Raw genomic sequence first — 26,680 nt, 5'->3', positions numbered from 1 at the left:
TCACACACAAAGCCTGTCCAGAAGTCTAAAAAACACATGAAAAAAAAAAAAAGATTTTGGAAAATTTTGCAGTATGGGAGCTAAAACCTGACCATTCTTTTTGCCCTGTCTTTTCTTTTAGGTTCATACTTGGTGCTTAGACATTCAAAATGAGGAAACACCGGCATTTGCCCCTCGTGGCCATCATTAGCCTCCTCCTCTCATGCTTGGCCATGACTCATGCCCAACAGCAATCAGGTAAGGTTTAATTTTGTTAAAACAACAACAACAACAACAACAAGCATTGTTTGAGTCTAGACAAGCCACCAGGTCTTGACACAGGGCCTGGACCTGTTGAGAGTCAGGGTAGTGCGTGGATGGATTTCGCAGGCCTTTCGGATACCGTGTCCAAGGCAAGGTGATCTTTTCCCTGATATAACCTGAGCTTCAAACCCCCGAGTTGCTTGGGAACAGAATTATCCTCACACTGGGTCTGAGCAGAGTCTCCAGGCCTGAGGCTCAGCGTCTAGGGGATTTTCCCACATCCCTGGCACTGATTTGCAGGAAGAAGACGATAATTGTGATAAAAATTCTTTCCTTTAAAACAAGAAAAAAAGCAAGCAAGCAAACAAAAACAGCCCACATGGAACCATTGTATCTTTAAAGAAGATGTTTCCCTAATCAACTTTAAGCAGCAGGCCATGCCAACTGTATTGAGAATTTGCTCTCGGAGTTTTAGGGCAACAAGATAAGCTTCCTATGTTGGACCTGGAAGCCCTTCACTGGGTCTGTCATTGCCCAGGGCCACTGGGCCTTCGACAGGCCTCTCTACAAGTCCAGGTTCCTTAGATAGAGGGGATGTTAGTCTGCCTCAGTGGGAGAGCAGCAAGGCTTAGGGTCTTTCATGTAGACCCCAGGTAAGTAGAGTTTCCGGGGCAGCCTGGCCGCAGCTTCTGAAGTCTCGTTCCAGGGCCTCCACTGGCCTGGCCCCAGTGTTCCTGTACTTGAGGGGAAACTGGTCATGTTTGACCAAGCACAATACTGCTCAGAGTATAGGCAGGCTGCTCTGCTCTGGAAACATGTAGTAACTGGTTTGAGAGCTCTTTGTCATGTTAAAAAAATCCAAGAGAAACAAGACTTCTCTCTCTAAATATTCATGTTTTTTTCCCACATGTAAAACTTCTTGTTATATTATACATTCCTTGCTAGTTTCTCAAAGCCTGGTGGGTTGGGGGTGAGCTCCTTATATTCCTGTCGGGGCCACTTTCTACCCCACACTCAAGAGCAAGTTGCTAATGATAGTTCTTTACTGATGACAAAGTGATCCTTTTGGTCTGGTCTGGTGCATATGGGGTGGGGGTCGGGTCAAGTTGTCATAAACAGTCATGCCTCAGCTCTGAGTCACCCAGGCTTGTTTCTCCTATTCTGGAATATTCTGCTGGCCCCTGACTTGGGGCCTACTCAGTATGGAACTTGGGCGATTGCTGGGTATCGCAGGAGATGGGGCCTCTTTCTTAGCCCTGCTCCGCAGGTAAGTCCTCCTACCTGCCCTTCTTGCACCTGGGGTGGGACTTATTTGTTATCAGCAGCTTATTTAGGAAGAGCTGCATTGGCAAGAGGTTATTGTCTGAGTCAGTAGAAAAACCTGAACCAATGTCTTTTTTTGAAGATGTCAAAAATGGTGCGGCTGCTGACATAGTGTTTCTAGTGGATTCCTCTTGGAGTGCTGGGAAGGACCGTTTCCTGCTTGTTCAAGAGTTTCTGTCTGATGTTGTAGAGTCTTTAGCTGTGGGAGACAATGATTTCCATTTTGCTCTGGTCCGGCTCAACGGAAACCCACATACCGAGTTCCTGTTAAATACGTACCACACTAAACAAGAAGTCCTTTCTCATATTTTGAACATGTCTTACATTGGGGGAAGCAATCAAACTGGAAAAGGATTAGAATACATAATTCACAGCCACCTCACGGAGGCTTCTGGAAGCCGGGCCGCTGACGGAGTCCCTCAGGTTATCGTAGTATTAACTGACGGGCAATCGGAGGACGGCTTCGCTCTGCCCTCAGCGGAACTTAAGTCTGCGGACGTTAACGTGTTTGCAGTTGGAGTTGAGGATGCAGACGAAACAGCCTTAAGGGAAATAGCGAGTGACCCGCTCAGTATGCATGTTTTCAACCTAGAGAACGTTACCTCACTTCACGACATAGTAGGGAATTTAGTGTCCTGTATACGCTCTTCTGTGAATCCAGAGAGGGCTGGGGACACGGAAAGCCTTAAAGACATCACAGGTAATGTCTTCACTGCCAGGCTGCTCCCTGCTCTGCTGCTCTGTGGCTGCGAGCTTAGCAAATATTGGCCTGAAGCACCATAGTGCATAAGAGATGCTGGGGACTTAGGGAAGAGATGTTCTCAAACTTAAAAACAAAGGCATGGCTACGCTTCTTCAATCTCCTTCAAACGCAGCCTCTGCCTGTACCCGAGAGACGGTTTCTGAAACAGCCAACATTTGAACATTAAGACCCACATTCTTATATGACCCCAGAATTAGTTTACTTCCTTAGAAAGAAAGCCTTCCTCGGATGGGCGGGCATCCCCCTAGGAGCAGAGAGCACCAGGAAGCCCAGGGCTGGATGAGGAGAGAAAACCCATGTCTGTGTCTGGTAAACAGTGGGATGCTCTTCTATTCTGCTTGGAGGAACTTATTTTAAGGACTTGACCAAATCTGGGGACATGGAGTCTTATCTGTTATGTGGTCCAAGGTATTTTTTTAAAAAAGAAACTGAATGCTAGAGGGTGGGGAAGCAGCCAGTGTTGAGTCATGGTGTCCCTGCCTAGGGTCCTCACAATTGTGCCTTCAGTGCCCTGTGACTGTAACTATTGAGACTCCTTTAATTCTAATTTCTACTCTACATGCCCTACTCATGTTAACCCCTGAAATATACAACAGCAGGTGGCTGTCACATGGTACATTAACATCACACCATGAGACAGGAAGACCCCAAGACTGGAGAGTCGTTATGTCTGTCTATCAAGCCTACTGGTTTTCCTTCCGTTGATAAGTGCCCAAAAGACTGAGAAGGAAGGAATGTGGTAAGAATGTAAATTCTACTGCTCAGCCGCCATCTTGTCTAGTAGCCAGGACTGGGCTTCCTCATTAGCCATGGGTGGGGGTGGGACACCCCGTGCTAGAACATAAGACCCTGAAGCAAGTGGGAAGGAGGGAGTTCCTGGGACAGTGGGTGGGGAGTAGGGGGGGCATGTTGGGAGAGACTCATGTGTCCTCCATGAGAGAAAGACTCTGCGTCCTTAGGTTTCTGGGGTGGGGAGGAGAGAAGCTGGCCGGAGTAGGCACGGCTGGAGGAGGGGAGCATTGGTATGGGAGCTGTTTGGAACAACGAATGCAGCGACATGATAAGGGCTCCCACAGTACTTAGGGAATGACTTGATGACTTGCAACAATGCCCACTAAAAAGCAGAGCTTGCTGGCAAGGGTCGGGGGACACCTCTACCAGTGGGCCTTCCTAGCTTTCTTCAAACTCCTCAGGTATGTTCAGAATCAAAAGAACTCCCAAGTTGGGAGTTTTGAAAGAGGGAATTACAAGAAGAGGAAATGTAGAGTAAGGGTTGCTAGAACCACCTCACACCCTCCCATGGAGCCCTGGCAGGGTGGGGAAGGGAGTGAGATGCTGGAGGGAATGGGGGAGGATTCTGAGAGTCTAAGTGCGAGTACTGTCCTCGGGCCAGTTGAGTGCATGTCAGAAGTTCACAGTGTGCAGGAAGAGAGCTTTTGGGATTGTGGGGTTGGGGAACTAGAGGGGTACCAAGGAGGCTGGAAGGCGGCTTATTTAGACACAGAAGCACTAAAGAGAGGGCCTCTAGGTAAGAGGCTGGAGAGCTGAGAGGTTGATGTTCATCGTCCACACAGACAAGAAAGTCTCTTCGGACTTAATATGCACTGTGGCTGCCGGTTGCTCACCGCGTGCCTGAAGCCACAGGGAGAGGCTAGGCAGTATGGACGACGGCTGGTTCTTGACTAGAGAAAGAGCGATGCTGCAGCTTGGACTTGGGAGGCATGGACAGCCCAGAGGAAGTGGTAGAGGAGGCAAGGTTCACGGGGGCAGCTTTTCTCCTCCTCCAAGAGGATGGCCGAGGCAGGAGGCTGGAGGCAAGGCATGTGGTTAAGTCAGTCTCCTTCACTGAGGAGTGGGGTGAAGAACAGAAGAGACGTTGAGGCATTAGTGAAATGCTCTAAGGGGCCTGTGGGCACCTAGGGAAGGTAGACGGAACAGAGCACAGAGCCTTTACTGTTGTAATCAGATCCATGAGCAGCTATAAGGAAATCATGGCAGCCAGGTTTTCATCACAGAGATTTAGAAAGCAGCAAGTGGAGAGAGAGGGGGTGAGTGTCAGCAGAAAGAAGCCCACTGCCGAGGGCTGGCAAGACCTGGTGTATAAAGGCTCTGGGAGTGGCGCATCCTAGGGAGTTTCTGAAGGCTGTTCATCCCATGGCTTCTCCCGTGGCTCCCCGTGATCTCAGCCCTGGTAGGATTGGGGTCACCAAGGTCTACCAAATGCCAGGGATGCAACAGCCTGGTCTACTTATCTGTACTACTGGGGTTCCCTGCTTCCAGGGAGGGAGCCTCTCTTCTGGAATTGTGTTGCATGTGCCAGGAAATAAATGTGTGTTCTAGAGATCCCCCTGCATCAGCTCCAGTTTCCGAGGGAAGAACAAGAGGGCACCCGAGGTAGCTGTCTATGTCCACCAAGCATCTCTGATCCACCCTTTCCAGAATATGGGTGTAAATAACAAACTCATTTAAAAACACGGCTATTTGTGAGGTTAATGCCTTGGTAAACTCATGGATAGGAATAGATTATAGAAACGATACAAACTGAAATGGCCATAGTGAGAGAAAAGAGTCTACCAAGTGCATATTTCTATACACCCAAAACCTTTGTTTTTATGCCAAGAGAGCATCTCTGTCTTCTGTGTCTAAGTCACTGGCAGCACCAGGGTGGAGTAGTTGTCTGTCCTCTTCTCTGATTAACAGCACTCTGCAATTCCTTCATATCACATCTCACTGTGTGTTCCATTCCAAGACTAGCATAAGCGAATGAGGAGGCAAGCTTACAACTGTGAGCCCTGCATAGTGTTCTGGAAAAGGCACACCACTGATCTGACTAAGGTTGCTGCATGGACCTTAGATACTCCCTGTTGACTGTTCTTGACTCTAAAGCAGGAGCGTGCACACATGCGCGCGCGCATGCGCGCGCGCGCACACACACACACACACACACACACACACACACACACACACACACACAGAGCTTTAAGGATCATCATTCTGAATGGACTCTGCCCTGCTTACTAGTCTGGTTGTATTTTTAAAAACATCCCTTTAAAAGTGGGTGCTGCAGAGAAGTAAGATCTTCACTCGAAAATAAAAGGTGAAAATGATTCTGAGGAGCTCAGCATACATTTTCTCCAAAATTTGTGTTTTGCACAGGAAATAAGGGCATGAGTTTTCCTGGGCGTCTTAGGGCTCGGCCTTGAACACCTTGAACATTTTCCATAGAAAGTGCCACAGAGGGCACGGCACACGAGATGTGAAGCAGACAACCAGACAGTTCCCACACGTTACACTTTCAGGCAGATCCGATTTCTCTTGGAATTGGTGTTGGCCGTTGGTGCGCCTCGCTGCACACCAGAACCTGGGACTCCTGGGTCTCTGGGAGGCTTTGGCTCTCGCGGCTAACACAGCATGCTCTGTGTGTTCCATTATTGTGTGTGTAATAGGATCACGGTTTTGACTCAGTGATGACAAATTATCCAACATTTTATGACCTACCACTGATGATGTCCAGCCCGCTCTCCCACCCAGAGAGTTCTCTGTGGCACACCATTAGAAATTGCTACCAAGAGTGTGGAGTAGCGGAAGTGGAAGCAACAAAGAATCATGCCATACTGTAACTGAAGACCTTTTTTATTGTGAACCTTGATCATAATTAACCTTCTTTAGAAAAGATCTAGTTGTGATGAGTAAGGGACAGGCCCTTCTGTGTCCTTTGAGGTCTTAGATCTGGGAGTGTGGAGGCATTTTTATTGACACACTTCATGTGACGGCAAGAGCTGTTTTTGTGGTCTGTGTTACTCACACTCCCTGGCTCTTCATCCTCCTACGATCCTTTAGAATCCATGTATTTTGGCTGAAGACTGACAAACACGTTTGCGCTCAAACCAAGGGTCTGGTCTTATGCTGATTTTTGTATGGCAGCTAGTTAGTAACACACAAGATCTCAGTCACTGTAGCAAAGCAATTGACCTCTTGCCACCCATGTGGAGCAATATTCCAAGTCACTACCTCTCCCTGTGCTCAGGATTAAACCCCTGAAGGGCTTGTCAGGGACCTTTAAGTACACAGGGAAGGTGCCTGTGCTGAAACTTGGGACTCCCTCCTTCAGCTCTCAGGAGAACACTGCCTGAGAGAAAAAAACCCTCCATTTTTATGAGATGAGCTTTGTGTGTTTTCCCCCAGTGGGAACATAAACATTTTTTTTTTTTCTGGCACAAGGGAAAACTAAATTTAAATATAAAACACTCACTGGGACTCAAAAATCTGAATGAATGGTCTTTTTTTTTTTTAAACATTACAGTGCAATAATTATGCTCCAGAGCCCCAGAGAATGAATATTCATACTCACACAGAGGCCCTTCTTGTCCCCAGGAGACCCTAAAGTCACTAAGACATTTACTAAGGTGTTTTTTTTACCTTTCTTCTAGTATAGAGCAGCTTGATTTAAGTAGGTTGAGCCTTTGGACTCCCCTGTCTTGGCTTGTAGACTCACTTATTGCTCCCCGTGACCTGACATCACTGGGAGAAAAAGTCTTTAGCAGACATTTTTGTGTCCTTCAATGACAGAGCTGACTGGCTGCGAGTCTCTCAGCTAATCTTTGTTCTGCTAGGTGGTCCACTAGGACGTCATAAAATGAGGTTGGATAATCATGTCATGACTGTTTTCGTGTCACTCTCTTTAACATTGTTCTTCATTATTTGACTGAATAGAGGCAACGCAAAGCAAGCAGCTCTGACCCCAGCCCCACCCTTGGACTCCACACCACCACGCACCTGAGAGATCCAGCCCATGTCAAGGGATTTTAAAATTAAGACCTTAACTGTGTCTGAGTTTTGAGTCCCAGATGTGTGTGGAGTCATCCATTTTGGTTTTTCAAGAAACAAAACAAACAACAGTTATCCAAGGAATCACATAACCTTCTGGAACTCTCAGTCCCAGGGCCTGAACCTGGGCTTTTGTTTCCTAAGCTGTGTGTGCATCTGCATCAAAATTTTTATAATTACTCGAGGAATCTGGAGAAGTGAGAACATATTAGAAATAACATTTTTGTTTGTGTCAACCTAGACATTTCTCCTGCGATATGGTATCCTGTAACCAGATGCAACTACGTTTCCTTCCAAATTTAGAAGAAAAATCCACAATATTGATTTCTCCCTTGGAGTACGATGTTTTGAAGTTTAACTGTGACAGTATCAAGGGGGGAGGAAATGTGCTATAAATGCCCCTATTTCAACCACAATTCCTAAGAAATTGCCTCTTATCCACTCAGAATGAAGAACTAAAAGAGACTCCATGCTCCTTTATCAACATTGTGTTTTGTTTGTCCATGTTTCGTGTTTCTTATTGGTTTCCAAGGAAACACGTCAGAAAGCCGGGGTGATGCATGTGGTCACTTGTTCTAATGCTTTCACTTTTTTTTTTTTTTTTTTTGCATTTCTTTCTTTTAAAGCACAAGACTCAGCTGACATTATTTTCCTTATTGATGGATCAAACAACACCGGAAGTGCCCATTTTGCTGTCATTCGAGACTTCCTTGTAAATGTCCTTGAGAGACTCTCAGTTGGAAATCAGCAGATCCGAGTGGGGGTGGTCCAGTATAGTGATGAACCCAGAACCGTGTTCTCCTTGAACACCTACCCCTCCAAGGCTACGGTTCTGGATGCTGTGAAAAGGCTCAGCTTTGAAGGGGGGGAGTTGGCCAATATAGGCCTGGCCCTTGACTATGTGGTAGAGAATCACTTCACACGGGCAGGTGGCAGCCGCGTGGAGGAAGGGGTCCCCCAGGTGCTGGTCCTCATAAGTGCTGGGCCTTCAAGTGATGAGATTCGAGATGGGGTGGTAGCTCTGAAGCAGGCTAGTGTGTTCTCCTTTGGCCTCGGAGCGCAAGCTGCCTCCAGGGCAGAGCTCCAGCACATAGCTACCGATGACAGCTTGGTGTTTACTGTCCCGGAATTCCGTAGCTTTGGGGACCTCCAGGAGCAAATACTGCCATACCTGAGTCGTGTGGCCCAAAGGCACATTATCTTACAACCTCCAGCTATTGTCACACAAGGTATGTATGCCCCTTTTTTGCCATCTTTACAGGATTGGGGGGTGTGTTGTGTCATAAAAGGAAGGTGGGCACTGGAATGATTCACCTTGGAGAACCTGTAAGTATCCACAGCCAGTCAGTCAGTCTGTGCTGGCTTCTGTATGGCCTGTATATGGTCACTGCACTGTTCAGAAAAAACTAAAGATGAATGAATGAATGAATAAATGAATGAATGAATGAATGAATGAAAAGTTCTCTTAGGACATGGGTTATAAGGACAGTGTGGTCTTTATGTCAACGTAATAAACCCACTGCTCTGAGCTATTAGGCATCAATGTATTATCTATCCATCACCCAGTTGTCTTGAAATAGGCTTGAGGGATTTATGATAACTCTCCAGGGTAAAGGTATTGTCAGTGTGTTACAAGTACTCTCAAAAATGTATTCCCGAAGGTAGTCAAGGGAAGCAGTGTCTGCTTCTGTCTCAGCATGGTGGACACAGGAGGGACATTCTGAAGGACACGCTTAGCAGAGCACTTGCTGAACAGGGTATTTATAGATCATCCTAGTCGTGGGCTTCCAAGTTTGGAACAGTTTGTTCTGAGTGGCAGATTTAGTATCTATACTCAAATGGAAGGCCTTCAGCAGCACAGTCAACTAGAGACATTTAAAGAATGCGAGCCCAACCAACGTCACCTGAGAGATATACACTAAAACATGGGGGATGTGGGGACACCAGGAAGTCTATTGGTCTGAGATTTCACCACGGACAGTGTCAGTTTCATGACCAAGGGCAGGCAATGGAAGCATCTAGGAAGTGGGGGACACAGTCAGTAAGGAAGGCTTCATTATCCATAAATGTCCAGCTCACATCCTGGTGTTGCCTTCATCTTGGGATGGAAGACCCTGTTCCTCATCATCTTCAGCAGAGTCCAGGCTCGGTGAAAGCAAGTACATGAATGAGGCTCCCAGAGACTCTGGCTAGCATTTGCGGCCTGTGATTCTACTTTTCCCGAATGGAACTACGTGTCTGTCTAGCTGTTTGCTGGCTTTGTGAAGAAAGGGACTTGACCTGTGAAATAGCTGTAGTCATAGGAGCTTTTATCCATTTTTCATTTCTGGGATTTCTGAGTGGGTATTCTTAGCAAAAGGAGTTTTTGTTTTTGTTTTTCAAGACAGGGTTTCTCTGCGTAGCCTTGGCCATCCTGGACTCACTTTGTAGATCAGGCTGGCCTCGAACTCACAGGGATCCGCCTGCCTCTGCCTCCCGAGTGCTGGGATTAAAGGCATGCACCACCACGCCCGGCTCGACTCTAAAATGGAAGTGTTTCGACAGGCATGCGGTTGTCTGAAATCAACAGTAGAACACTTTAAAGTTATGGTCAAACACTTTAAACTTCCTCATTGGCTCATGTGTGGAGCCTACCTCTGCTTGCCTGACCTTTGTTAATCAGCTGCTCTAGTCATAGCATAGCAGTGAAAGAAACCCAACCACGCTTCCTCACTGTGAGGTTCAGCCGGCATTAGGACAGCTTCTTTCAGGTAAATGTAAGACAGAGCTCTGGTGATAGCAGCAGTTGTGACAGGAAGCTCAGGGCCAGCTGGGTGCCGTGGCGCATGTCTGCGATCCCAGCACTCAGGGAGGCAGAGGTAGGCAGATCTCTGTGAGTTCGAGGCCAACCTGGTCTACAAAGCGAATCCAGGCTAGCCAAGGCTACACAGAGAAACCCTGTCTCGAAAAAACCAAAACCAAAACCAAAAAAAAAAAAAAAAAAAAAAAAAAAAAGTTCAGGGTCACAACATCTTCACCTAATTTCGGCACCAGAACTAACAGTATGGGAGAAGTTTTTTCCAGGAATGCCAGGCTCGGAGGCCAGTCTGGCTGCAGCTTGTTGTACCCATTTGGCTTTCCTATTTGCTCTTCCTATTTTGATGGGGACAGGATGCAGGAGGGGAGGCCAGCAGCCTGAGCTGGATGCTCTGAAATGAAACACCGAAGGAAGGGTGCTCGAGGTCTGAGGCCTGGCAGGTTGTAGTTTGAGCTGCAGATATCCATCAGACTGCCTTGGTGTGGCTCTGGTGATTAAAGAAACAACGAAGAGGAAATTTGCAACCCAGTGATGCTTCTTTGAGCCTGCATATACCAGAAGCCAACCATTACTCTATGTTTTAGAAACAGATTAAGTACTGTGACTGCCTTTGGAAGATCTGGCTCCAGTCCCAGGTCTTTTGTAATCCTGGCCAGATCATACAACATCTGGCCTCTGATTTCTTAAATTCTTGTGAAAAAATTTTTTTGGAATGGATGAAGATATTTTTGATTCAAGAGAAGGTTTGACTTCTTGTATTAAAATGGGTGGTGTGCTGTCATTAACTAGTATTTTAGCTCCTTCCTCACAGAAGTCACTGTTACTCTCAGTGATGAACTCATACATATTTAGTAGACATCCTTGACTATTTGATATGTGCTGGTCACTACACCAAGCGCTAGAGACGCAGGGTGGAGAAACAGAAAGAGGTAGTTGTTGGGTCTGTCACATGTGAGCTAATGACCAAACAGCAACACATTTCTCCAACGTGACAAGCTACAAGGCCACCAAATGTGGCTGTGATAGGTAGGGTGGGAGGCAGAGAACTGAATAGAATGGTCTGCAAAGTTGTAGGACAGAAATTAGCAGAGCAAAGGAAGAGCAGAGGGAAGGGTGCTCCAAGTAGAGGGAACAGGAGACAGGGCGGCTTTGCAACAAGAAGTGTGATCCCCTCCCTGAACTGACAGACAGATGACAGCCCAGCTGGAGTACAGGGGATGAGGAACTAGAGTCCAGGCTTATTTGACAGGCAGAGCCTTGAGAAGCAACTGGCTTAGGGGAGGGAGAGTCAGTGGCTACTACAGTTGTAAGTGGGAGGTCAGTCCTCCTATGGCAGTGAAGGGGAACTGAGCAGAGAGCAGAGTCCCGACATGGTCCTTTTGGAGAATGGAGAAACCAGCTTCCTGGGAGCATCCCATTGGGGCATGCTGGTGCTGTCCCCATGCGTGCTCTGAGGTTTCAGCCGTAGAAAGTAGGCTTCCCGGTTGTGCTGTTTCCTCAGGAACACAAGGAGAGAAGGAAAGAGCACTGTGGAGGCTTTTCCAGGAAGGTGTGGAGTTGTGGGAAGTGAGGGCTGGTGAGTCAGAAAGCCCATAAGGATAGGCGCAGGGTGAGGGTTGTGAGGCCGAGAAGGGTTGACTGAGGGAGAGGAAGGATTGAAGGTCAAATTTGAGAACTCGGTAGATGAAGAAGTGAGAGTGTCAGTTGTCTGAAAGGGAAAGGGCTGGACAGGCGGCAAGCTCTGAGGGGTTCAGAAGTGTGTATGATCTGTGGTGTCCATAAGATCATAAGGTGTGACCCTAGTGACCATAAGATCATAAGGTGTGACCCTAGTGACCATAAGAGCATAAGGTGTGACCTCAGTGACCATAAGATCATAAGGTGTGACTCTAGTGACCATAAGATCATAAGGTGTGACCCGTGACCATAAGATCATAAGGTGTGACCTCAGTAACCAGAAGATCATAAGATGTGACCCTAGTGACCATAAGATCATAAGGTGTGACCCTAGTGACCATAAGATCATAAAGTGTGACCTCAGTGACCATAAAATCATAAGGTGTGACCCTAGTGACCATAAGATCACAAAGTGTGACCCTAGTGACCATAAAATTATAAAGTGTGACCTCAGTGACCGTAAGATCATAAGATGTGACCCTCATGACCATAAAATTATAAGGTGTGACCCTAGTGACCATAAGATCATAAGATGTGACCCTAGTGACCATAAGATCATAAGATGTGACCCTAGTGACCATAAGATCATAAGGTGTGATCCTAGTGACTATCAGATCAAAAAGTGTGACCCTAGAAGCAGGGGTGGGGTGGATGGGTGGACTCATTTATTGCAGCCCTGGGGGATTCACATGACAGTTCCTAAGCCATTTAGAAGACTGAGAGATGAGAGGACAAACTGAAGAGCCAAGGACGAGGAACAGGAGAAAAGCAGATGGGAAGGAGATTCCTAGAAAGGGGAGGGGGTGGCTATTTGAGAGGATTTGTTTGGCAATATTAATGGGAAGAATGAGGATATGCTTTTCCAACTCCCAAGATTCTCAGGGAGAAGGGATCCTGGGATACCCTGTCATCATTCACAGGAGTGAAGGCTGAAGGGGATCATTTACAGCTGAGATTAGCAGGACCTTTAAGGTCACATCCTAAGAGACAATGAGTCCTCAAAGCTCTGGGGAAGAGAAAGGATGGCCCTGTCAAGTTGGGAGAAAGGGAATGTTGGTGCATCCTTGAGGTGGATCCCAGACAGGAAGCCAGAGAATCATGAGGTTAAATATCTGGGAATGGGATGGTCCAGAAGGCAGCCCCTCCATCTCACAGAAACAGAAGCCCAGAAAAGGGACATGATCTTGAAAGGGCTAGTCAGCCAGTATCAGAAGCACATAGTGAACGTGGGAATTCCATTGTTCTTTGAGTGGCTTGGGACTTGTGTTCAGTGCTTATTTTAGTTGTCCCAGCCCCATTCCAGATGTTTCCCAGTTAGCAGCTGCCAGAACTTCAAACATAAACCAAACCAAGTCACCTCTTCTGTAATCAAAGAGGACTTGTGTCATGGAATCTGGGGACCCAAGGCACACTGTAGAATCCCCAAGTCTGAATCAATGCTCTATAGTTTCCATGTGCCCCACGCGTGGACATTGGTCCTTCCCACGGGCCACTAGAGAAATGTATCGTGAGATGCTTAAACTTGGGAGGTGGCAAGTGTGGCTATTATCAGGTTATAGCCTGGAGATATGCTTGTGAAGGGGCATAGCACTTCTCCGGTGGCCACCTTGTGGCTATTTGTTGGATCAGTCTGCTGTGTGAGAGAGGTGTACTAAACATGTGCATTACAGATGTGGACCCTTACATGTGTAACATATATGTATGCACACTTGCATGCACATCATTCCCAGTAACATAAGGTATGAGACATCTGCTATATGCACTTGCACTAGGTTTGCCTGCAAAGACATTTTTTTTTTCACAATCAAAGTTGCAACCCCAAAAGACTGCATGTTCTAAATTGAAGGAGGAAAGAGATCCATGAATGGATGGTCAGATGCATGCTTGTGGCCTAGGGAGGAAAGGTGGGTGGTGCTCCTTACACAGTTGCACCAGCAGATCACTAGGAACCTGTAGTAAAAATACTCTGTGTAAACACCTCCCTCCTGGAAGAACTCAGATTTGTCTCCCTTTGGTGCAAAGAGTGTTAGAGGATGCTCAGGCCCACAAAAGCCATTCCTTAGGACAGTGCCAGTGACCCGAATCCCACATCCCTAGTCTCTTGTCCCTGTGGCTAAGAATGAGCTGTGTTTTAGAATATATCATGAAAGGTGTCTCCAGTTCTTAGGGAGCCCTTCCACGCCTTTATTTACAACCTTCTTTCTTCTGCTGGGGGTAGAACAATCAGTTGTCATACCAGCTATCTGGTACAAGGGATACACAGGTGCTTCCTTGTAAACACCCCACCCCCAGCTCAGCTCATCTGGTACCTTCATAGTGGAGGAGCAGGCCTGAGACACTGGAATGGGCGTTGAGTCCGGTGGAGGCCTTGTTCCCATCCCTTGGACAGGTTGTACATGTTCTGAGGCAGTGGCTGGGCGAAGTCACAGCCACTGCCAGTGGTGATCTGGCCATGCTTGCTTTTGTGGTTTGCCTAAGTCACTTGGGTCATGTCACTGGCATCCATTTCCACTCAGGGCTGGTAAGCAAAAAGCTATGGCTGTCCTCAATAGGGTGGACACTGGTTTCCTATGCCAAGATTTACAATAAGCCATCGAGCATTGGTTTTTGCTCACCCAAGGGAAGCCATGTAATATAGAACCCCCCCCGCCCAAAATGGGGCCCATTCATTCTGTTTCAGATTTTGCATTTGGCAGTGTGTGAATTTGAAACCAGGTTAGTGGCACAAAGAGCTTTCTGAGCAGACCTGAGCTTTACTCATTTAAACTACGTAGCAATCAAGATCCAATTGCCTCTTTAGCGGTGGCGTGGGAAGGTAAAAAGAAACTTTCTTCTGTGGCGCTATCTCTTAAACATATTACAGGTAGTTAGGGTTGGAAGGGAGCCATCACTTATATGTGACTGTCACCCTTGGGACATTGGCCAGAGCAAGGAAGAGCAACCTGCACACAGTGGGCTTTACAGTGTCACCATTGAACGTTACTGAGGCCATTCTAGTCACCTTTTATTCTTGCTATCTACAGTCGTGGAAGTCAACAAGAGGGACATAGTCTTCCTGGTGGATGGTTCCTCAAGCCTGGGGCAGCCCAACTTCAATGCCATCCGAGACTTCGTTGCCAGAGTCATCCAGAGGTTGGAAATTGGAAAGGACCTGGTTCAGGTGTCTGTGGCTCAGTACGCAGACACTGTCAAGCCTGAGTTCTATTTAAATACCCATGCCAACAAAAAGGATGCCATAACTGCTGTGAGGAGGATGAGGGCCCTGGAAGGCTCAGCCCTGTACACGGGCTCTGCTCTGGACTTTGTTCGAAACAACCTGTTCACCAGCGCAGCCGGCCATAGGGCTGCTGAGGGGGTCCCTAAACTCCTGGTGCTGATCACAGGCGGTAAGTCCCTTGATGAGGTCAGCCAGCCAGCCCAGGAGCTGAAGCGAGGCAGCATCATGGCCTTTGCCATCGGCAGCAGGGCCTCTGATGAGGACGAACTGAAAGAGATCGCTTTCGACTCCTCCCTGGTCTTCATTCCCGCCGAGTTCCGCCCTGCTCCTCTCCAAAGCATGCTACTCAGTCTGCTGGCACCCCTCAGGACCCTCACTGGAACCACGGAAGGTATGGTAGATGTGGTCTGCTCACGCAGGAGGGGGCTTCGTGGTGGGAACAGCCAGAGCGAGGTGTTTATCGCAGGTTTAATCTTCCTGCAGGGTTGAGACGGTAGAGTTTGGAAATATCATGCTGTAAGTGCATATGATTTTAAACTGTAGCATCACAGGGTCACATGCCTGTACAGCTTCTGGCCACAGAAGTTACTCCCTGTTCTCCTGACTGACATGCCTTCTGCTTTCATTAGGAACTCTTTCAGAAACCTGCCCTCAGCCAAGGACTTGCCTTGGAGCTGACAGTATCTCTATTCAGAGACAATGGACCACACTCAGCTCTTAGCCTCTCTTTTCTCTCCGTGTCCGGGATTCTGTTCAGTAGGGAAGCAAACTGATAGACGGGTGTGAAGACCAAACCCACGGTCCTTCAGCTCCCTCACACAAACCTCTGTCCTCAACGAAGAGAAGATGAATATCCTGGGATCCGGCTCACCCTTCTCACAGACCTCACACTGAAGAACTGTCCTGTACAGTGCATGAACCTACTGCATGCGTGCCTGCTTGCTCCTCAGACCATCTCGTCTTCAGAGTCCTCAACTCCGTTCTCTCTCTCTCTCTCTCTCTCTCTCTCTCTCTCTCTCTCTCTCTCTCTGTGTTTGTGTCTCCTGAATCCACTGTGTTTTAGCTAAAGTTAAATTTGATGAATGAACAGGCCGAATGACCATAGGATCCAGTTAGTCTGAATTACAATGAGGCATTGAGGGCGGGGGGTGGGGGGGGAGGAGTATGTTCTAAATGTGCCCTTCAGTATCCACAGGGGATGGGTCAATTTCCACCACCCATGGTTACAGAAATCCACAGATGCTCAAGTTCCTTGTTTTAAGATGGGGCAGTGCTCAAATGTAACCCATGCATATTCTCCTATATATACAGTAGCAAATGTGATGCTAACATTATAGCCGGTTATATAGGAAGTAGTGACAACTGGCATGATTATATTCAGTACAAATATGTTTTTTCCCCAAATATTTTGAGTCTTGTTTGAATCCCTAGATATGGGAACCACAAATACTTTTTTTTACAAGCGAGTAATTTTGACCAAACACAGGATAGAATGTGTATTATGCTGTCAGCCAACTTCTCCAACACCTGTGACAAAATTCATCACAAAAATGAGGTAGTAAAGGAAGGTTGATTCTGGCTCGCAGTTTGAGGGCGCTGCCTACGGTCGTGGGGGAGGCATGGCAGCGGGGGCTTGAGGTAGCTGGTCATGCAGTTTGAGGGCGCTGCCTACGATGGTGGGGGAGGCATGGCAGCGGGGGCTTGAGGTAGCTGGTCATGCAGTTTGAGGGCGCTGCCTACGATGGTGGGGGAGGCATGGCAGCGGGGGCTTGAGGTAGCTGGTCATGCAGTTTGAGGGCGCTGCCTACGATGGTGGGGGAGGCATGGCAGTGGGGGCTTGAGGTAGCTGGTCATGCAGTTTGAGGGCGCTGCCTACGGTGGTGGGGGAGGCATGGCAGCGGGGGCTTGAGGTAGCTGGTCATGTTCACAGTCAGGAAGCAGAAAGAGAGAGAGAGAGAGAGAGAGAGAGAGAGAGGAGAGAGAGAGAGAGAGAGAGAGAGCGAGTGAGAGGAGATGGTGAGCGGAGAGGAGAGAGAGAGAGAGAGAGAGAGAGAGAGAGAGAGAGAGAGAGAGACAGATGGATGCGGGTCCTCAGCTGGGCTGTCTCCTTTTTCCTCTGCCCAGGGCCCCAGCCCATAGAAGGATGGCATGTTCATTTAGGGTAGATCTTCCTATCTCAATAGCCTGGCTCAGAAACCCCCTTACAGACAAACACAAAGATCTGTCTCCCAGGTGACTTAAAAATCTGTCAAGTTGACATCCATACTAACCATCACATCTGTAATCGTGCCACACCTCCACGGAGGATCTCTCCTGGGTATCTTATTGGCCACAACCGAAATGACAGTAGATAGTGGCAGGGGGATGAAGACGCCAGCTGGAGGACCACATACTTTGATTGGCAGGTCCATGTGGGTTGATGTTTCTTGAGCATTGGGTAGAAAGAGCCCTCTGTGTGCACTCAGGTGAGTCCCGGAGGACCTAGCCAGCATAGGTGACCATCCTGTGACTGGAGGTCTGGAGACGAGTGACACAGAAAGGACAGTGCCATTGTGGAGTTCGGTTCCAGGGAGGGAATGCTGTGTCTCAGGATTCTGGTGGTTTTGTTGGTTGTACACATTCTAACTCTAGCACTTTGTCTGCCTGTGGGCAATCTCGGCTTTGTACACTCGGCTATCAGTGTGTTTTACTAGCTCCAGCCACTGGAAGGGGAAAATATGCAGCTGCTTGCCATATTTTACCGGATGGCATGCTGTGCCATGTTGACTTCCTCCGTGTCCTGAGTGTGCCATGTGTGCCCCACGGGGGCCACACATGGGAAGCCCTCACAGGGGCGTGTCTCACTGTATCTTCTGTGCTTCACTGCAGTTCACATAAACAAACGGGATATCATCTTCCTTCTGGATGGATCTGACAACGTTGGAAAAAACAATTTTCCTTACGTGCGTGACTTTGTAACCAACCTAGTTAACAGCCTTGATGTTGGAAGTGACAATATCCGTGTTGGCTTAGTGCAATTTAGTGACACTCCGGTCACGGAGTTCTCCCTAGATACTTACCAGACCAAGTCAGAGCTGCTGGCTCACCTGAGGCGCTTACAGCTCAAGGGGGGCTCCGGCCTGAACACAGGCTCCGCCTTGAGCTATGTCCATGCCAATCACTTCACGGAGGCAGGCGGCAGCAGGACCCAGGAACGTGTGCCTCAGCTGCTGCTTCTGCTCCTGGCCGGGCCTTCTGAGGACTCCTATTTGCAAGCTGCCAATGCCCTGGTGCGCTCAGGCGTGCTGACCTTCTGTGTGGGGGCCAACCGGGCGGATAAGGCTGAGTTAGAACATATTGCTTTTAATCCGAGCCTGGTGTACCTCATGGATGATTTCGGCTCCCTGCCAACTTTGCCTCAACAGCTGATTCAGCCCCTAACCACATATGTTAGTGGAGGTGTGCAGGAGGTTCCACTAACCCAGCCAGGTAACCCTCCCACTCCTCCCCTTTTTGGATGTCTCCCTGGCAACAGTGCTCAGTGCAACCCTGTGATGTATGGAAGGATGATGGGTTCATTTGGGTTGGACTGGTTGAAGACACTGTACCATCAAATTTAGCCTCTAAGTCTAGAACATTCAGCTATGCCCTGTTTGTGTTGTCTCACACTCATTTAGAAGCTGAACAGGGTGAACATTCTAGAGTGAAAGCCTATGAGGAAGTGGGGGAAGGGGGGAAGAAAAAGGAGGAGGGAGGGAAGGAGAAAAAGAAGGGAAGGAGACAGAGAGAAAGACTGATCGACTCTATTATATGATTATACTTTGGCACCCTTCAAAATTTGAACCCCTCCTTTGTGTCACATTCTACATCTGCCATGTTTAAAAAGCCTCATCACGCAACAAGGAGTCTGTGTCACTCTTGTGGCAGATTATTATATCCCTCAGTGAGACCTACCAGTTTGCAGCCTTCACTCAGAGGGCTAGCAAGCCTGAGCCAGTGGCTGCCTCACTGAAGTAGTTTCCAGAATGGTTGGAGATATTTACATGGTATGAGGTGGCATCCCTTTGCTGTCATCTATGGTTTTTTTTTTTGTGGTCCAGTTTTGGTAAATTGGAAATGTTAGCAGAGGTTTGGACCCACCCCTATCTCCCACCCCTGCACCAAAGCATCAACAGGTAATCGTTTGAGTCATAACTCTTGACCTTAAAGTAACATGATTGAGTTTGAACAGATCTGTGTCAACCCAGGTATCCATAGGAAGTTAGTGTGTAGCTGGTCTTTGTCATAGGAGATAGAGGTCAGTTTTCAGCAGAGGCAGAGAAAGGAACCATTTTGATGGTTTTATTTCTTTTCTTTGGTTTTTCAAGACAGGGTTTCTCTATGTAGCCTTGGCTGTCTTATGCTTGCTTTGTAAACCAGGCTGGCCTCGAACTCACAGGGCACCTGCCTCTGCCTCCTCAGTGCTGGGATTAAAGGGGTGTGCTACCACGCCCGGCTTGATGGTTTTATTTTTAACAACATGAAAACACCGTCTCTTCTTGGTGGTCTAACCTGCTGCAAGACCAGGACAGAAAGGCTTTCCAGCAGCTTGCTTTGTCAAGAGTGGCTGGTGGTGGGCTGGTAGAATGGCCAGCCCGGTGCTATTCCTTTGCACATCTGTGCTGCCCTGGGACAGCAGAGGCCACAGCTTGCTTCTCCTCCCTTGTTTGTACAGTGATGTCAGATGAACGTGGTGAACTCCCACATCACTTGGCAGTGCTAGGCAGAACCTACTCAGTGTCAGGGTCTCTTGGCTTACTGTGTCCATCTGCTTTCCTTGTAGAGAGCAAGAGGGACATTCTCTTCCTCTTTGACGGCTCAGCCAATGTCATGGGTCAGTTCCCCGCTGTCCGAGACTTTCTCTACAAGATCGTTGAGGAACTGGATGTGAAGCCGGATGGCACCCGGGTAGCGATAGCTCAGTTCAGTGATGACGTCAGGCTGGAGTCCCGCTTCAATGAGCACCAGAATAAGGCTGAGATCCTTAATCTTGTGAAAAGGATGAAGATAAAGACAGGCAAAGCCCTCAACCTGGGCTATGCCCTGGACTACGCACTGAGGAACATCTTTGTGAGGTCGGCTGGCAGCCGCATTGAGGATAACGTACAGCAGTTCCTGGTGCTGCTGGTTGCTGGCAGGTCCACAGATGCTGTGGCTGGGCCAGCAAGCTCCTTGAAGCAGCGAGGAGTGATACCATTCATTTTTCAAGCCAAGAATGCTGATCCTGATGAGCTGGAGCAGATCGTACCAGCCCCCGCATTTATCCTGGCTGCAGAGTCCCTCCCCAAGATCGGGGACCTCCAGGCACAGATTGTGAGCCTTCTGAAAGCAGCACAGAGTGCGGGGCCTGTGTCAGGTATGGCTCAGCAGTATGGGCTCTCCCAGCAGCCCCATGGGTCGGTCTCCAGCTTCACCACTTTAGCAGAGGCTGCTGGCTCTAGGTTCTTAGCTAAGTTCCTCTCAGGGCTTTCAGAGCATGGAAATTACAGGTCGTTTCCAGTGGAGCAAAATAACACAAATGATCTCTCTTTGATTTTTCTGACTTGTGTCTTGGAAAGATATGGGTGAATGTTTTTAAAGGCACTAGAATATTTCATAATAAGATATTATAGGGGTTTAGATATCAATAGTTTATGTCTTTAAGAAATTCCTGGCACAGTGGCGGATGCCTTTAATGCCAGCACTCAGGAGGCAGAGGCAGGTGGATCTCTATGGGTTCGAGACCAGCTTGGTCTAAAAAGTGAGTCCAGGACAGCTAGAGCTGCACAGAGAAACCTCATCTCAAACACACACACACACACACACACACACACACACACACACACACACACACACACACACACATTCCTGTCTGATAATGAAGCCGTATACCATGGCTAACATAGCTAAACAGCCTTCATCTTGACATCAAGTATCAAGTGATGGGTTTTAAGTGGCCACCACTGATGTAGTTCTTCATTTGTATTCATTAAAAACTAAAGACATTAGAGAAGGCAAATGAATTCAATTCCATCATGATGGCGGCATAAAAATTTCTGACTGAATTTACGCTCCCTTAAGTTGGTATTTAACGATTCTTCATTTGGTGATAAAATGAGTACACACACACACACACACACACACACACACACACACACACACACACACACACACACACACACACTCCATGATATATATGTATATGTCCAATAGCATATATGATCACATATGATCATTTATTGAAAACTGAGACCCCAGAAGCTCTTTTATGATAAAAAGATTCTCTCAAGGTCAATTTGGGAGGTCACCCTGACATATGAGTCACATTCGTCCCTTCCACTGAGTCTCTTGTGCCTTGTAGCACAACTCTTGAAGTTTTCACAGCTGTGAAATTCTTGGCTCTGCTGGCTCCCCTATTTCCTGTTCCCAGTTACTTTCTTGAGTTTACCTTTCACGGTCATCAGCTAGTTGCTTGAGACAGGGTCTCACTACATAAGCCTAGCTGGCCTGAGACTTGCTCTGCAGCGCAGGTTAGCCGCAGATTCAGAGATCCTCCTGTCTCTGTCTCTTAAGACCTGCTGTAAAGGCCACCATACCTGGCCTTGCAAATCTGTTTAAATTCAAGAAAGTTAAATCAAGATGGGCTCCTCTACTGGCATGTTCATCTCTCGTTGCTGCCTCAATGCTTTACCACATACATCATGGCTTGCAACAAAAGGAATTCCTTCCCAACAATTTTCTAGTTCAGGTGTCAGAAGCCATCCTACCTGAGCTGACATCAAGGTGTCAGGGGGACAGGCTGCCTTCTAGCTGGAGGGCCTGGGAGAGAACCCATTTCTTTCCTTTTTCATTTGAATTCTCTGGCTCATGGCCTCTTCTCCATCCTCCCTCCTGGTCCACCCTTCCTGTTATGATGTTGGGCCTATTTGAGAGATACAAGACACTCTTCACCCCCTAACATGTCATTTAACCCTCTCTTCAAAGTCATCATCACAGACAGAAAGATCTGGGCTGGACCTTTCTCGGGAGCTGCATGCCACCCAGTACAGTGCTATAAAGCCGTTGTGTCCAGTCCTGTGTGAGTCACCAGATGCTTTTCTCCAACTGTAGGTGAAAAAGATGTGGTGTTTCTGATCGATGGTTCTGAGGGTGTCCGGAGTGGCTTCCCCCTGCTAAAGGAGTTTGTACAGAGAGTAGTGGAGAACCTGGACGTGGGTCCTGACCGGGTGCGTGTGGCCCTGGTGCAGTACAGTGACAGGACCAGGCCCGAGTTCTACCTGAATTCCCACATGGACCAGCAGGGTGTCATCAGTGCCATCCGCAAGCTGACGCTGCTGGGTGGCCCGATCCCCAACACAGGGGCGGCGCTGGACTTTGTGTTGAGGAATATCCTGACCAGGTCCACTGGGAGCAGGATTGCAGATGGTGTGCCTCAGCTCCTGATTGTGCTCACGGCGGAACGGTCCGGAGATGACGTGAGAGGCCCCTCGGTGGTCCTGAAGCAGGGCGGGGCTGTGCCCATTGGCATCGGCATTGGGAATGCTGACATCTCTGAGATGCAGACCATCTCCTTCATCCCGGACTTCGCCTTGGCCATCCCCACCTTCCGGGAGCTCGGGACGGTCCAGCAGCTCATCTCTGAGAGGGTGATCCAGCTAAACCGTGAGGAGTTGAGCACACTGAAACCTGTTTTTCTGCCCTCACCAAGTGCAGGTGAGTGGTTGGGGGTAGGGTCTTTGAGTTTTTCTTTCCCATAATAACTTTAGCTGCTTCCTCGGACTGTGTGCTTCAAAGCATTCTCAGTCTTGTTTCCTTTGCCATATAGAGCTGTGTTTTAAACTAGGAGCTTCTTTTTTGGGATGGTGGTGGTGGCAGGGGGTGGACATCAAATAGTGAAGCTAATGTTTATGTTTGTGGTCAAATTAAAGCATCCAAGAGGGCATGGCCATGACGTAGATCCAGGCTCTACAGAGGAGCCTGAGGGGGACCCTTGCTGAGTGCCCAACCTAAGTGGCACCTGCAAGCAGTAGCCTTCTGCCATCAATAGGAGCCTGACTGCAGGTGCTCTGCTCTGTTGAGAGGGGCAGGGTCTCTGAGATATTTGTATCTATAGCACTAATGTGTGATGTTCGTTTGGGGTTGAGCAGTGTCCCACCTGTGGGGAGGCCTTCCTGTTCTCTGCGCAGTAAGCCTGAACAAGGTCTGAGCTGTGGCAGCTTTAGGAAAGAGCCCAGGGTGAGCTCATGCTCTGTGCGTGTTGGCTCAGGGCTTGTGCTTCCTGGGTATTCAGGCAGGGTGGTCACAGAGTCAAAGGAGAGAGATGTTCAGTGTTTTCATGGTGTAGAGAGAGGAAAGTGAGGGACCAGGGAGTGGGGGGTAAGGAGAAAGCAGTGTGCTCTGTGCACTTACATGGGGTGTTTTAAGGTGTTCACACTCACATACATTTGGGGAAAGTCTGTCTCTGTCTCTGTCTCTGTCTCTGTCTCTGTCTCTCTCTCTCTCCTAGTAGGGGAACAGCCATTTCCAAACCCTGACAGAGCCCAGGAGTGTCTGTTTTGATGCACCTCAAGGCCTTAGGGCTCTTGTATGTGGATGTGAATGTGCGCATGTGCGTGCTCTCACAGAATCCACACCAACATTTCCATAGTACCTGGTTCCTGTGCCACTCGCGCTCGCACACATCAGAGTGGCCACTTGGTAAACTCTCCCTTTCTGCCCATCTAGCTCCCTCTACACTTTTTTCCTTCAAGTCTTGCTCTCAACTGCAGACCTTGAATCCCACTTCCTAGAGAAGTTACTCGGGGAAGAGAGTGTTTCAAAGCTCCCATTGGTCCCTCCCAGTGATGCTTTCACACCTCAGAGTGATCTTGAGCTTTTTTTTTTTTTTCTGGGCTGGCCTGTCCCTCCTTCTTCTCCCCTTCTCTTTGCATCTGCTCAGTACATCCTCTTCACGTCTTGTTTGCCCTGCTTCATCATCCCTGCTCTGTTCTCCGCTGTACTGGATCCTCTCGTGGTAAATGTGCATTGCTGAGCCCGTCTCTCTCAGGGCCCCACCGCCCTCCATCGGTGCTTACACTGACAGGAGTGCTGGGCTGAGTCTGTTCTGTCTGCTCCGAGCCACACCCACCCCTTGCTCACCCTCACTTTTCCTCAGAAAGTGCTCTTGTCCCAGTGCCCCAGCTGGCAGAACCAGTGGCTGCCTCCCAGCACTGGTCCTGGGCCAGTGGGCAGATCTTGCCACAGTTGATGCCTCCTTCCTAAAATACCATTCTCACCTTGGTGAAGGTACAGCTCTGTGGTTCTTGCTTCCCTCCGGCTCACCCCTCCATGCCTCTTGCTGGTTCCTCTTTTGTCTGACACTCAGATGTGGAAACACACAGGACTTGCTCGTTGGCCCAGTACTAGGATCCCTTGGCCACGGGGCACAGATCCAATGGCAGACTAGGAAGTGAGTGGCTCAAGGGAGCTTGAAGTCTGGCTTCCTTGAAGCTGAAGGTCGTGGTCCTTCCTATCTGCCTCACAGGTGTTGGCAGCAAGAAGGACGTGGTCTTTCTCATCGATGGGTCCCAAAATGCCGGCCCCGAGTTCCAGCACATCCGCACCCTGATTGAGAGGCTGGTTGAGTACCTGGACATCGGCTTTGACACCACCCGGGTGGCAGTCATCCAATTCAGTGATGACTCCAAGGTGGAATTTCCCCTAAACGCCCACTTCAGCAAGGACGAAGTGCAGAACGCCGTGCGCCGCCTGCGGCCCAAGGGCGGGAGGCAGGTCTACATCGGAAATGCCCTGCAATACGCGCTGAAGAACGTCTTCCAGAGGCCGCTGGGGAGCCGCATAGAAGAGGGCGTCCCACAGTTCCTGGTCCTCATTTCATCTGGGAGGTCTGATGACGAGGTGGGTGAGTCGGCGGTGGAACTCAAGCAGTTTGGTGTGGCCCCTCTCGCCATAGCGAGGCACACAGACCAGGAGGAGCTGGTGAAGATCTCCCTGAGTCCTGAATATGTGTTCTCCGTGAGCACTTTCAGGGAGCTGCCCAGACTGGAGCAGAAACTGCTGTCGCCCATCACCACGCTAACCTCGCAGCAGATCCAGCAGATCCTGGCCAGCACTCGCTATCCGCCTTCAGGTAAGAGCCCTGGCTGCTTGCTGTCTTAGCATATTTTTTTTCTCAACTAAAGTTTTCACACTGGTAAATATTGTAGGCTGAGCACACACACAGACATCCTATCTACTCTTCCCCCCTTTTTAAACTTCCGCCTCTTTGTTTTCCTAGACCAGTGGTTCTCAGCCTTCCTATTTGTCTAATGCTGCGACCCTTTAGTACAGTTCCTTGTGTTGTGGTGACCCCTCCCCCATTTAAAATTATTTCCATTACTACTTCTTAACTATAATGTTGCTACTGTTATGAATTATAATGTAAATATTTGCATTTTCTGATAGTTTTAGGCAACTCTTGTGAAAAGGTCGTTCGATCCCCTAAGTGAGTCATGACCCACAGGTTGAGAAATGCTGCCCTCAATGATTTAATTTCTACTTGCATGTCATGTGTACTGCTATGGTTTTATGAATCTTTATAAAATGTAGAAAACAAAAATGAGAAAAAAAATCATAGTAATAGCATTCCTGAGATTGGCCTAATTCACACAATATTATCTCAGGGTGCATCCATTTTCTTGAAAGCAATATAATTTTCTTCTTTATTGCTGAAAAAAAAAATCCACTGTAAACTGAGTATGGTGGCACACGCCTTTAGTCCCAGCACTCGGGGAGGCAGAGGCAGGCAGATCTCTGTGAGTTTGAGGCCATCCTGGTCTACAAAGTGAGTTCAGGACAGCCAAGGCTACACAGACCAACCAAAAAAAAAAAAAAAAAAACCCAATAAATAGATAAATAAATAAATTTCCATTGTGTATGTAAGCCACATTTTCTTGAGATTCCATCTGATCCCAGCCCAAATGGCCATTAGAAAGGCGAAAAACAACAAGTGCTGTTGAGGATATGGACAAAAAGACATCCTTGTGCACTGCTGGGGGCGTGTAACTGGGTTAGTCACTATGGAGGACCATATCAAGGTTTCTCAAAAAAAACCTAAACTAAAAAGAAGTCTTTCATACAATCCAGATATAACACTTCTGGGTGCTTATTTGAAGGACTCCAGATCAACACACCACAGGCTGTGCTTTAGCACTCTGTGTAATAGCAAGTTAAGGAACCAACCCAAGGGTCGGGTGACAGAGGATGGAAAAAGAAAATTTGGTGTAATCTCTTGTAGTATATTTGATATAAAATATATCAGGCTCAAAAGCCACCTGTAATAAGGTGCCCTAGCTTTTTCTTTCCCCTTCTATTTCTGTGATAAACACCATGACCAAAAAGCACCTTGAAGAGGAAAAGGTTTATTTTTATTTGGCTTATATGTCCCGATCACAGTCGACCATTGAGAGAAGTCAGGGTAGGAACTCAAGCAGGAGCAGAGGCAGGTGTCATGGAGGAGTGCTGCTTATCGACTTGCTCTCCGTGGCTTGCTTATCTTGCTTTCTTATACCACCTAGAACAAATTGCCTAGGTGTGGAACCGCCCACAGTGGGCTGGGCCGCCCCACATTGGCCATTAACTGAGAAAACACTCCTATAGACCTGCTCACAGGCCAGTCAGATGGAAATAATTCCCCACCTGAGCTTCCCTCTTAACAGAGTGATTCTGGTTTGTGTCAAAAACCAACCAGCCCATAAGGGAATTTAAAAATGGAGGGGGTCCTCCTGTGCTTTCAGGAAGTCTTTCCTAGCAGCCTAAGATCACCGGGACACACTGTTATAAGGTGTCCTTATCTGTC

General features: G+C 48.2%; 1 protein-coding gene across 5 annotated transcripts in view; it reads left to right on the top strand.

Moving 5' to 3' along the window:
• LOC127196525 (collagen alpha-3(VI) chain-like) overlaps nucleotides 1-26,680 on the top strand; it is a 51,410-nt gene that overhangs the window by 16,927 nt on the left and 7,803 nt on the right. Inside the window, exons 2-9 of one of the 5 annotated variants that reach the window (XM_051154296.1) lie at nucleotides 122-237; nucleotides 1,649-2,266; nucleotides 7,783-8,385; nucleotides 14,654-15,238; nucleotides 17,716-18,315; nucleotides 19,649-20,221; nucleotides 21,955-22,557; nucleotides 24,368-24,973. In XM_051154296.1, coding sequence (XP_051010253.1) covers nucleotides 150-237; nucleotides 1,649-2,266; nucleotides 7,783-8,385; nucleotides 14,654-15,238; nucleotides 17,716-18,315; nucleotides 19,649-20,221; nucleotides 21,955-22,557; nucleotides 24,368-24,973 — 4,276 coding nt within the window. In that variant the 5' untranslated portion in view covers nucleotides 122-149. The remainder of the gene's footprint in view (nucleotides 1-121; nucleotides 238-1,648; nucleotides 2,267-7,782; nucleotides 8,386-14,653; nucleotides 15,239-17,715; nucleotides 18,316-19,648; nucleotides 20,222-21,954; nucleotides 22,558-24,367; nucleotides 24,974-26,680) is intronic. The other 4 variants (XM_051154298.1, XM_051154297.1, XM_051154299.1 and 1 more) reach the window with 4 other exon arrangements.

This window comes from Acomys russatus, chromosome 12, assembly GCF_903995435.1.
Source record: "Acomys russatus chromosome 12, mAcoRus1.1, whole genome shotgun sequence".
In the NCBI taxonomy this organism is placed as follows: domain Eukaryota; kingdom Metazoa; phylum Chordata; class Mammalia; order Rodentia; family Muridae; genus Acomys; species Acomys russatus.
Note: the sequence above shows the minus strand (reverse complement) of the source record. Positions and strands in the feature narration are given on the sequence as shown.